This window comes from Echinops telfairi, unplaced genomic scaffold (assembly GCF_000313985.2).
Source record: "Echinops telfairi isolate 266 unplaced genomic scaffold, ASM31398v2 ScPeMD7_15;HRSCAF=58, whole genome shotgun sequence".
Classification (NCBI taxonomy): domain Eukaryota; kingdom Metazoa; phylum Chordata; class Mammalia; order Afrosoricida; family Tenrecidae; genus Echinops; species Echinops telfairi.
The window spans coordinates 2,580,847-2,593,621 of record NW_022103912.1 but is presented as its reverse complement, the minus strand read 5'-3'; the positions used below and the strand labels follow the sequence as shown (position 1 = coordinate 2,593,621).

General features: G+C 42.1%; 1 protein-coding gene across 2 annotated transcripts in view; it reads right to left on the bottom strand.

Moving 5' to 3' along the window:
• Positions 1-776: 776 nt before the first annotated feature.
• Positions 777-12,775, bottom strand: part of CUNH2orf76 (chromosome unknown C2orf76 homolog) — a 51,740-nt gene continuing 39,741 nt past the window's right edge. Inside the window, exons 7-8 of one of the 2 annotated variants that reach the window (XM_045287424.1) lie at positions 4,342-4,451; positions 777-1,811 (exon numbers count right to left, since the gene is read on the bottom strand). In XM_045287424.1, coding sequence (XP_045143359.1) covers positions 4,375-4,451 — 77 coding nt within the window. In that variant the 3' untranslated portion in view covers positions 777-1,811; positions 4,342-4,374. Of the gene's footprint in view, positions 1,812-4,286; positions 4,452-12,775 lie in introns of those variants that run through there. The other variant, XM_004711885.2, reaches the window with a different exon arrangement.

Below are 12,775 nucleotides of genomic sequence, written 5' to 3'. Positions count from 1 at the left end.
GGCCCATAACTATCTTTTACTCTTTTTGCCATTTAGGCACCACTGTCAAAGCTCACGAAGACAAACATCTGGCCAGGCAATGCACCTGCATATATCCTTCCACCAGCTCCCATCGCCCACCCTACTAGATGAAGTTCCAACCCTCTAGCAGGACTCCTAAGACCCTTTATAATGTGGCTCAACCTGCCATTCTGACCCTACCTTTCTCCACTGGATTCCACACACTTCCCACGCTAGTCCACTGAAACATGTCCACTTCCCACGCTAGTCCACTGAAACATGTCCACTTCCCACGCTAGTCCACTGAAACATGTCCACTTCCCACGCTCGTCCACTGAAACATGTCCACTTCCCACGCTAGTCCACTGAAACATGTCCACTTCCCACGCTAGTCCACCGAAACATGTCCACTTCCCACGCTAGTCCACCGAAATATGTCCACTTCCCACACTAGTCCACTGAAACATGTCCACTTCCCACGCTAGTCCACCAAAACATGTCCACTTCCCACCCTACTCCACTGAAATATGTCCACTTCCCACCCTAGTCCACTGAAACATGTCCACTTCTCACGCTAGTCCACTGAAACATATCCTCTTGATGGAAAACTCTACACTTTCCAACATTCTTCTTTTGCATTTCCCTCTGCTAGTCTATGCAAAACTTCCTATTTAATTTTTAAGGTGCAATTTAATTGGCATTTAAAAAAATATGATGCCCACCACAGAATTAATATGCTCCCACACAGTTTTCTTGACTATATTAAAATTCATTGCTTATGTATCTTTCCCTACTCAGTGAGGGAAAAATGTGTTTATTATTTGTCACATTAAATATCACATATATATTTATCCTAATTATATACATATAATTAGGACATCTGTACAGTCAGCACCTTGATAAATAAAATGGAATTTGCCTTAAAGTATATTCTATTAAACCTTTCAACAAAGCATCTTCTCATTTTAATCAGGCTTTCCTGGTTGTCTTTTTAAAATAGATTTTCTTCAGTGAAACACTACCATGATGAATCCATTCAGCCCTGCTGACTGTGGTGAGGGCTCATGGAGTAATTCTAGAGTCCCCTAACGTTTCTAAGAGTTCTCACTACATCATGCTGGCTGAGAAACCCCTTTGAGACTACTGCTTTCTCTGTTACTTGTGCAGATAACCAGCCATTACCAAGAACCAAAGGTAGTGTTTTATTTTGAAAGAACGTGTCTTTCAGCCCATAGACTTGTTCTCAATGAACAATTTTCTTTGTTCATCGTGGCTCACGTTCAATCATATCGAGCAAATTTTCCATTCCACAATGCAGACACGTATGTTAGAGGTATTGGCTGTACTCCCCTCTATATGAAAGCACTTCCCTCTGCCTCCTCCATTCTATTGGTCCTCCTTTCCAGCCTCTGGCTTTGTGTTGGGGTAAAAGAAGGCCTTTTGGTCTCATCTGGCTAATTGTTCAAGAGTCTGTTCCTCCTGAGGGTTAGTGTTCACTTCACACACCTGCATGTTATTTGGCATCACGGTGATTCCCAAGGGCAGGGTCAGTTCCAGGCTGAGGCAAGTGTAACGCTGTCATCTCAGAGGTAACCCCAGTCCTGATCATATCATAAGTCTGGTCTGTTATGATTTTCAATTTTCTTCTCCATTTTCTCCAGGACACTCTGTGGTCCCGATCAAAGTGGCAGGTAGGGGAGCCAGGTGCCACCTGGCTCTTCTGGAGTCAGGAAACTGTAGTCTACACATTCCAGGAGTCCCGTAAACAAATGGTGTCCTTGAGTCTCTGATTTTCTTCACTCTTCTTTTCTCTGGACAGGGAGAAACCAATAGTTGTTTCTGAGATGAACTTGCTACCTTTGAAGACCCCAGTTACGACTCCCCAGAACACCTGTCTTTACAAACTGTGTTAAGACAATTGACTTGCTATTCCGAGACTGTGGTGCTAGGCCCCAGGCCCAGTAACTCATCCTCACAAAATGTATGGCTCTGCCTTGGAGGTTTTCATCGCTTTGTCCCTTTTACTCTGTTATATAAACCAAACTGGAAAAGTCACCGCCATCGAGTAAATTCTGACTCATGGCGACTCCATAGGCAGGGCAGAACTGCCCCAGTGGGTTTCCAAGGTGTAACTCTTTACAGGGATAGAAATCCTCATTTTTTTACCCCAAGGAGGGCCTGGTGGTTTCAAACCTCGTGGTTAGCAGGCCAACTCAACCCACAACGCCACACAGATATATCTATGATTGGTAGAAAGAATGTCTGCCAAATCCATAGATGGATGTGGCCTTCACTTGCCCATTTCTGTTCAGTTTGCATGTTTACCTATGCATTCACTCATAGATTCTTTTACTACTGATAGTGCAGGATTCTATATGTAATAATAGTATTCACCTTTGTTGTCTCTAACTTGCGTACCTGCCAGTGTCTTTCTTTGCCCTGGCGATAATGTGTGATCGCTCCCTTATTGGACATGTCCTTTCCCCTCATCCAAATTAATAAATGTCTATCATCTACACAGTGATTTCCCCCCCTCATCCCTCCCTCCTCTGGTAACCATCACAGAATAGTTCTTTCTGTGTGACTTTCTGTAGTGATGGTCTCATACGGTATTTGTCCTTCTGCAACTGACTTATTTCACTAAGCATAATGTCCTCCAGGCTCATCTATGTCAAGAGATGTTCCACGGAGTTTTCATAATTCTTTAATGCTGTATAATATTATTTATCCATTCCTGTGTTGATGGGCACTTAGGTTGACTCCACCTCTTTGCTGCTGGGAGTGTTGTGATGAACATGGGTATGTGCATCTATCTGTTCATGTCACAGCCCTTATTTCTCTGGTACATCTAAAGTGGGATTGCTAGATCATACAGTATTTCTATTTTGAACTTGTAATGTTTTCTACAGGGAGTGTACCATTTTACAATCCCACCCACAATTGATGAGGGTTCCAGTCTTTCCACAGGTGACATGGTTAAGGTGTATCAATCTGGCAGAGCCACGAGTAGTTTCGGCAGTTACGATACAGTCATCCCCCATGATGACAGCTGACACAATACAATCACCTCCACGACAAGGTCTGCTTTGAGTAGCCAACCATGGAAAAGGGAATTTCACTGTGGGTGTGTTCTGCTTCCAATGTATGTGGATGTTCTGGCAAAGTGGTCTCGCTTTTTGCTGTGTCTGCCTCCTGCATGTGGCTCATCATGATTTCTGGGTCTTTGGATTGAGCCGAGAGCCTGCCATATTGCCAGCTGATCCTGGGAATTAGCCCCTGCAGCTGCCATCTTATCTGTGGACATGGGATCCATTCGTTTTTGAAGCCACAGCCGGCCATCTGACCTGATGATATTAATTCATCAGCCTCTGCAGCTTCTTGCGTCAGGAAAAGCTGCCGGTCTGACATGTGACCATGGACTTGGAACTTGCCAGCTTCTACACGCACATGAGCCAATTCCTTGAGATGCATGTCTTCACTGGTTGTGCTTCTCTAGAGCCCCTGGCCTAAAACGCCACTTTTGCCAGCCCGTTTTCTGTTTTGTTACTAGTCCTGGGGTGAGCTGTTCTCTCACTGTACTTGAGTTACAGCTACCTCTCTAATAGGTAATGACTGAAAATATTTCTTCATGAGCTTGTCTGCTACTGGAATGTCTTCGTTGGTGAAGTGTCTGGTTGTGCCGCAGTCCATTTTTAATTGCAGTTTGTGTTTGTCACTGAGGTATTGAAAGAATGTTGGCTTTTGTTTGGGGGACAAATTATAGAGATTAGCTATGCCATTGCCATCCCCCACTTCACCCACTCCCGTCTCCAAATACTGGATTTGGTTCAATTAGTTTGCTCCTGAAGGTCAGGAAACACAGCTCAAGAAAAAAGAAAATCATCAAGGTTCTTTGGGACTGAGGTACTAAAACCTCACTAACGTATGCACAATTCTGTTTCCCACGAGGTGGTGTGTATCCCAGATTCCAGACCTAGACAGAGTACTGAAGGGCACAGGAGACCTGAAATCTCTGGTAGATCCCAAGAGTTGCTCTAATTAGAAATTATGGAAGAACCTATGATAGAAACAGAATGATCTTTCTCTTATCATCTTTTAAAATAATCCAACATACAAGCCATCAAAAATATCTATGATTAAAGTACCAATATCCCATTATGACTTTTGAATAGCAATTTCTTTCCTCATAAACAAACATACTGTTTTACAACAAGAAAGGAAGCAATGTGGGACTGTACAAAGAAAAATCATGACAGATATTTTAGCTCAAATAACTGAACATGGTATTAACATTATAAGATTTATTTGTCAACTTCAAAATTAGTGGAACAAAGAGTTTACCACGGGTATGCAAAACGGAAGCCAAGGAGGTCATTACCAGGATGTAACGGGATTAGCTTTGTAGTTTTTGTAATCTTCTTCACAGAAGAACGCAATTTCAGTTTCATTATCTGGAAAACAGAAAACAAAAATTAATGTGAAACTGAAATTTAAACAAGTATGGAATTATTACAATGATTCAATATTTTAGAAGAGCTTTAGATGCCTAAGGTAAGAAGGTTAGCTATTTGTGTGGCTGCACAATATGCTTACTAAATCAAATGCAAGTTTAAGTTGCAGTTACAAGGATTTTAAATTGGTACCATTTGTACAAAACAAACAAACCTAAATCATTAACACAAAAGTTAATGTAAGAAGCTGGTTTTCAGTAATTCACAAAATTGCCATCTTTCATCTCCTTTTCAGTCCTAGAAAACAATAAACGTTGATTTTGTTTCATATTTGCTACTCCAATAGTGAAGAAGGGGGGAACTTTCTCCCCCCTGAAATTACCCTGTAGGTATAATAATTTAATACTTAGAGGATCCGTTGAATATTTTACAGATCACTTTACATTCTCCCTCATGACCCATCAAAATGTGAGTCTGAGGAAGTTAATTTTTGCCCTGCTGCTGATTAATTCATGAGGCTTCAACAATATGCAAAGTGAAAGACACAAATTGGCTTCTCCCGCAATACCTTCAAACACCTCTAATTATTCACAGGGGATACGGTACAGCTAAAGGACCCACAAAGGTTCAGAGCAGTCACGATTCTTTCAACCTGGCAGGTCAAGGACTTCCTCTTCTAAAACAATAAGTCAGCAACATTATTCATTCAGACTGGAGACAAATCTGATGGAAAGCCTTCCAATTATTAAGCATGCAATTCTTTAAGGTGTTACGCCAACAAGTTCCATATTCATTTTTAAAATTAAACGAGAAGTTAATACAGTCAGCTTGGCTTGTACAGGAAGGGCCAAAGGGCCTCAGAATCTCAACAAGAAAACAGACAGGATTATTTGTAATGAATACTGAGCACTCAATTAACATCCACTCCACTCTGAAAACAGACAAGGAAAATGCTTCACCTAAAATAAGCAGGCATCTTAATCGAGGATGCCAAGGATTACCACTGGTTTCTTTGCTTACAGTTCTTAGCTTGTCACTAGAATTTACAACACAAAGAAATGAGCTTAGCATGAGCTTTCATTTAAATTCCTATTTTAAAATAAGAATATCAAAGGTAATGGTTTTCAGCAATAAAATACTCGTGTTCATTATAGAAAATACTGAAACGCAGGAAAAACCACAATAGAATCCCTCACAGTCGTGCATTCTCATTCCAGTCTTACAACATCTTGAAGATTAAATAAGAGCAGATGAGAATCGGTTTGCAAAGTCTTGTCACAGTGGTTTTGTGAGAGAGACACCGCAAAGAGAAGGTGGAATCAATGAGGAGGTGCTGTCCACAGATGCACCCTGGGCAAAGCATTACATGACTTTAAGTTAGAATTTTTATAAGAAAATCACTCTTAGAAAAAGGCCCAGCATTTGAAATCAGCAAAATGCTTAAGGGACCACTTCAAAAAATTCAATAATTGAAGATGTTTGCCATCTTTCCTTTATAAAAAGCTCCTGGGATTTACTCTGTGAAAAGGAGCATGCCCAGAGGTGGATTGATATAATTGGCAAGTGGCTCTAACCTTCTTTCTAACTGAGAATCAGCAAAAGCATCCCTCCCCTTAATAATTACAGAGCCAGGTTTTATCTGGGAGGTTCTATTTACATACAGAATTTTGCATAGTGCTTGGCCCACACAGCACTTTGCTGAGTACATGCTAACTGTAATTACAATTTTCACTTGCTGCAGTTGACATTTCTCCGTATTGCTCTCAAGAAACCAATAGGCAGTGTAGCTCTTCAGTTACCAAATAATAGGCTTCGAGCAAGCTGATGTGAAGAAAGGACTAACAGGGCATTTTATTAGGACACACAGGTTCTCTTGGGTCTAATTAGCTTATAGATGAATCCATTATGTATATAAAGTACTCGTGCCGGCTCTCATCATACAGGATCAAAATGAGATCATCTAGGGTCACGAGTTTCATTTTGGATGATTGTGCTGTCTTTCCAGACAAACCTGCTGGACAAATGAGTGAAATGCAAACACATCGGGTGGGTTGCTTTTTCGCACCTTTAGTAAACTGAAGAAAAACCCACAAATTAAAAATCACTCTGAACACTCAAAAGTAAAATATAAAGGAGATTTCAAACTTTAGTAACATGCTTCTCGAACCGAAATAGAATACAGTGTTTTGTTTTTGTTTTAAAAAATATATAATTTTTTTGGAGAATTTTGAGATGGTTTCTTGTAAACTGATTTTCCAATTTAAGTGGAAACAAATTACAAAAGATTTTCAAGACTGCTACACAATTGCCGTTTTCCACCATTATTCCATGAGTTCCTGCTTCTCAATTTCTTTTTAAAATCTGGCCTGCCAGCATCAACCACTCTTAAAGAGCTCTCTTAGAAGATCTTGGATAGAGCAGGAGAAAAATGTGGAAGAAAATTCAAAATCACACTAAAAAACGCTAGGCTTACAGGTCTGAAAAAGACTGTGTGTGTGTGTGTGTGTGTGTGTGTGTGTGTGTGTGTAGGGGGAGGGGCGGTATCACTGAGACAATGGCTCCTAGTCACCTGTCATACCCCAAACTGAACCCATCCACCGGGCTCAATTTGTAGCCAAGCAACACAGAAGTCTGTAAGGTGAATGATAACACTTGGCAGGTATGTACTCCTTAGATTAATATATCACTTGAGATCAAAACAGCAAACTTTGTCCAAGAACAAAGTTCAGAAGGCAGGAAAAGTGAGGGCGGGCAGAGAAATGAGTGGAAACTGGATGCACACGGTAGAAGTGAACGGAGCCATGTTACATTGCCAGGCTTGTAAGGAAGAAGATGAGACAAAAACCAAGCCAGCCCAACCCACTACTATCAAGTGGACGTCACCTAGCTCACTGTGACCCAGTATGGGACCGAGGAGAGCCGCTCCCTCGCGTTTCTCACATCTTTACAGTAGCAGACAGCCTCACCTTTCTCCCTTGGAACAGCTAGTGCATTGAAAGTGCCGACGGTGTGCTTAGCAGCCCAATACAATACGTAGCCCACTACGCCACCAGGACTCCTTCATGAAACAAAATGTGCATAAATTGTGGAACAGAAAGTTGATTTGCCCTGTAAACATTCACATTTTTAAAAAAGCTTTTAAAAGACTGCATATGTAAAGCACCTAGCTAGTGTTAGGATACACACTATATTTTAATGAATGCTACCTCTCCATGTCTTCCTAGTTGATAAAATTAATAGGGCTGAAGGAGACAATGGCCCTGGAAGAACCCCCAGGAAGGCTGCTATGTGTGGTTATTAGGGCGCCTGATTTTAAATGAGAGGTGCTGCAGGCAGCAGTGCACCCCAGTGCAGAGTGCTGGGCCATGGGAATCTAGAACAAATACTTGCCAGTTCACCCTGTCTTACTTACCAATACAGCTGAGATCCTTCAAATACTGACTTTCAAGTTTAATGGAATGAACATAAGCTAAGACCTTAAAATTTCATAAACTTTAAAATTTTATAAAATTTTATACATTATAAACTATTAATCACTCACATACATAGTAATAATGACTTTAAAGGAATAAAGAATTTTAAAAGCCAATTTTAAATGTAAAAGCTTACTAAAAACCCAGTGCAATACATTTGAATCCTCAACTCATTGCGATGATCTCATCTGTCAACAAATATTGACTGTGTATACTCTCAAGTCTCAGGGCTCATGTTAATCTGTACAGCAGAGCCTGAGACAGGTGCCCTGATAATTAATGCGATATAACATATGTATTAGATATACATGTAGTATAACATATAGTATATATGTGTACTTATATTGTTATATGCACATAATGGGCATGTGTATGTATGTATAAGAATATATAATTATGCCCGTGTAGGTGCTTCAAAAAGTTTGTGGGAAAATAGGAATACAGATGATACAGAATGGAATTTTTCCATGACTTTTGAAGCTCCTCTGTGCATGTGAAGGAAAAAATGTAGTAATTTAAGACTAAAAGGACAAAATGTCCACCTTTCTCCTGCTCAAGAAATATAGACTATACTAAATTTCACAAAATCCTAATCTACAAATCGTTTAGACTATAGTGAGTTTATATTTCTAAGTTTTCTTAGAAGGAGGTCAGCACTTCAGTAAAAAAAAAATCCAAATTGCTGTGCTTGCGATTGCACACTATTTCAGCCCTGCTGGCGGTGTGGAGGTTACTCGGTGGGCTGCAATGGGCATGGCGACAGTTGGAAACCACTAGGAGCCCTGAAGGAGAAAGACCACACTTTCTACTCCCGTACACAGTTACAGTCTCGGAAGCCCACAGGGAGTCGCTGTGGAGTCAGCACTGACTGAGGGCAGTTGAGTTTGTTTGGGGGTTTTGGTTCAGGTGTCTAATTTAGATCATTTGGCAGAGAGGATCTGCTCACCTTCATCAGAATGAGCACTTGCTGTAATTTCCCCGGTGGTGAGGGGAGGTCCAGTAAGGAGGGAAGAACAAGCTCCGGGGGCTCATTCTGACCTCTTATTCTGAAGTCCTCTTATTCCCCAGGACCCAGGCCATACGCCACTGTTCCACTGTTCCCAAGAGGCTCAGCGTCCTCGGCATCCCGTCAGAGGGAGACATCACTACCCAGAAAGGATGGCGAAAGGGCCCCAGTCCCCGCGGAAGTATAAATCACACACCATCATGAGAAAGAAGTGGGAGCCAGTGAATCCTACAATATCACCTCGACGCACGAATTGGACAGGACTCTGATGAACAGCAAGACCGCAGTGACATTCAGAAAACCAAACCTCAAAAGAAGCGAGGAGAGTGCAGCATCTGGCTTTCCCGGCCACGGAGTCCAGGCTGACTCACAGCCGCCCCCTGTGGGTTTCTGAGACTGTAACTATTACGGGAGTGGAAAGCCGTCTTTCTCTCGTGGAGCTACTTCTGGTGGTTTTGAACTGCCTACCAAGTGGATTGCAGCCCAACGCTTAACCACTACACCACCAAGGCTCTCGTGAGACATGAACTATTGCCTCAGACAAAAGTTGAGCCCACTGTTTCTCGTTTAAAATCTTTCTAATAAAATATAATCGCTGTGAAATCGTAGGAACTAAATTGTGACAGGGTAACAATTGACGATGGCTACCCTGTCCCAATTTAGCTCCTAAACCACAGCGGAGTCAAAAGATAATATTTAGTATCGTGAAGCAAAATAAATAGGTAACATCACGCAAAAAATATAGCCTTACGTTATAAGCAATAGTCCCTAATGCTATAATTGTTAGATTAGCCACCAAAGTCTGAAAGTGAAAAATCTTTAAATTTTACATAACAATTCCTTTCACAGAGCAAATTGTTTTACTTATTTTAGTAGAAAATCCACAGGCAAAAGCTTCCACGGGCATCAGATACAGAGTAAGCAATTGAGATCCACAGGCCATATAACAGGGCATAGAAGGAACTGGAGAATCTCTCCATGAGAAAAGCCAGCTTCAAACACGGTTTGCCTCCAGTTGCCCCCCTCACAGCCTTGCCTTGCCTTTCATGACTCCTGCAGAAAGTCATAATGACAAATTCATCACACTGCATTATTCCCATGGCAACTGGCTGCGCTATCAGAGAGAGCTCCATGCCGAGGTCTGGTGGGGACAAGCGAGGAGTGATGACTTAGAATTTTTCTCTGCAACCTCTGAAGATCCTAACCAGCTACAGAACCTAGGGAGGAGACATTCCCTAGAAAAAGCAGACTGCAAGTATCGCTTGATCAACTCTCCTTTAGGATTTGTTGCTGCTGCTGCCCGGTGAGCATCCTCCTCTCATGACTAATTTTTCCAGAGCACAGCAGCACTGCTCAGGGAAATGAAGAGTCAGCCTTCAAGCAGGAAAGCACGCCAACCAGGGCCTGAGCGGGGCTGGACCAGGGCTGCTGAGCTGACCGGGCAGGGGGCAGCTGGGAGTTCTCCGACTGCCCTGACACTGGTAGAGAACTCAAGGGAAGATTGGTGATCCTGAACAAAGATAAAGGGCCTCAAAACAAGAAACACAGAAAGAGGGACTTGATTCTGACCTTTAGAGGTGGTTGAATGCATATATAAACCTGAAACTGATGACAAATCAATAACCCAATGTTCAAAAATCTCAAAATGTTGGCCAAGGGCACTTTTCCAGCATGGCTTCTAATTGATAAAATACCAGGTATTTTAAAAGAAACTTTTGCCCGTGCACTTCCAGGGGCTTCCACACACTTTATTTTACTCAGTCTTGATGACAACCTTCAGAAAAAAGGTTTCCTTTTCACATTTCTAGAGAAAATGCGAGAGAAACTCAAAGAAGCTAAGTGACTTACTGATGTTCACAAAGCCGTAAAATGCCACGCCTTCATTCAAACCCAATCTTTCCGACGTTAAGGGTGTTTTGTTTTTTAAGAAATATTTCCTTCATATGCAAGTGATACATGTAAGCTGTCGAAATCTTAACATTGACAATAAGAAAATACAGATAAGAAGGGCGAACAAAAACGAATTACTGACAATGCTACCACCTAGAAAAAACCCATTTCTACAATTCCGGTGTATGACCTTTCCTCCATATGCACATGCAAACATGTCAATGTGAGGGTAAGCCAAAAAACACTGCTACTAAACCCTGGAGACAAAGCTATCACATTGTGCAGGTACTGCTTCTCAACATCCCCTCCATCGACGTCTACGCACTGCTGAAGTTGGGCTTCTGCATCTCACCTTTCCCTGACGAGCTCTGCGCTCTTCGTTGTAGACATCACGGCGGCCGTCTGGGCATCCCTGAGGCCTCAAATCACGTTCCTTCAAAATACTCTTTGAGTTTTGCCCCAAAGGAGCCTGTTCTCAAGGAAGTCTGGAGGGGCAAAGTCAGGACGGTGCGGTGGGTAGGACCAGGTTTCCCAATGGAACCCTCACAGGACAGCGCTGGAGCCCCTTGAAGAAGGAGCATGCTCACTGTACTGATGGGGAAACCTCTTGCAACTTTGCTGGCATTTTTCTCACCAACGCCATTTTCAATGTTCTTAAAACCTTTTCACAACAGGCTCCCATGATTATCCTGGGAGTAAATCGATCAAAATGCCCCACTTCAGAGTTCCTGAAAACAGTTGCCACAACCTTCTGAATAGCCCTTTCTGCCCTGTGTTCACCCGGCTCAGCAGATGCCCTTAGAAGCCAGTCTTCTGATTGGATCATGCTTTCTGCAGGTGCCCTAAGGAGACTGGCAAGTTCATTACTGAGAGAACCCATGTGGAGCCCTGTGTAATCACAGGCTGTTTGGAATAAACCTGCACATGAGCTGGGTGAACTGGAACCCTAGCAGACATACTTTATCCTGTCTTGCCCTTGGTAGATACCTTTTTAAATAATAATGAGACCACATGATATATTCCATTTCCGGTCAGTGATTTACAAACGGAGGGGAGTGAGAGATAAACCCATCACACCTTTGAAAGCATATCACAAAATCTCCAGGGACTCATCCAACTTGAAGACACATACTTCCATTGGCTTAGTAATAGAAATGACAGAAAGGTAAGCTGCATAAACTCTTATTGATCATCAAAGTTAAAAGAAGGTCAGAGTCAATATATGTTCCCAATCGTAGTATAGGGATGGATCCATTGCTCCTGTCTGGACCCCTACTGGACATTACCACACTGTCTCATGTCTGCTCTTCCAACTAAAAACAGGAACAGAGTATTATGAACATACATCTGGGTAGCCAATGGACATCTGGAGAAATGTTCCCAACCATTTGCCAATTGAGAGATGCAAATCAAAACAATGAGCTATCACCTCTCCCTAGCATTAATAGCAAAGTTTTAAAACCCTAGGAAACAAATGCTGGCACGAGTATAGAGACTGGAATGCTCATATGCTGCTGGTGAGACTAAAAAATGATGCAACTAAAAACAGTTGCATCTTTTTGGCACTTCCTCCAAAAACTGGGAATAGAAATACCCCAGGGCCCGGCAATGGCTCTACTTGGTATATCCCCCAGAGAAATAAGAGCTGTGGCACGAATGGGCACAATGCCATCGCAGCACTGCTCAACAGTAGCAAAAAGACAGAACCAGCCTCACGGCCCAGCAATGGACTACATCAAACCAAACCAAACTCACTGCCGCGGAGTCCACTGTGACTCACAGTGAACCGACAGGGCAATGTTCAGGTTTCTGAGGAGGTAAACATATGTATGTATTTTTATTTTGGTGTGTGTGTGCTTATGAATCATTTTATTGGGGTCTCTTACTGCTCTTATAACAACCCATACATCAATTGTATCAAGCACATTTGTACATTTGTTGCCATCATCATTTTC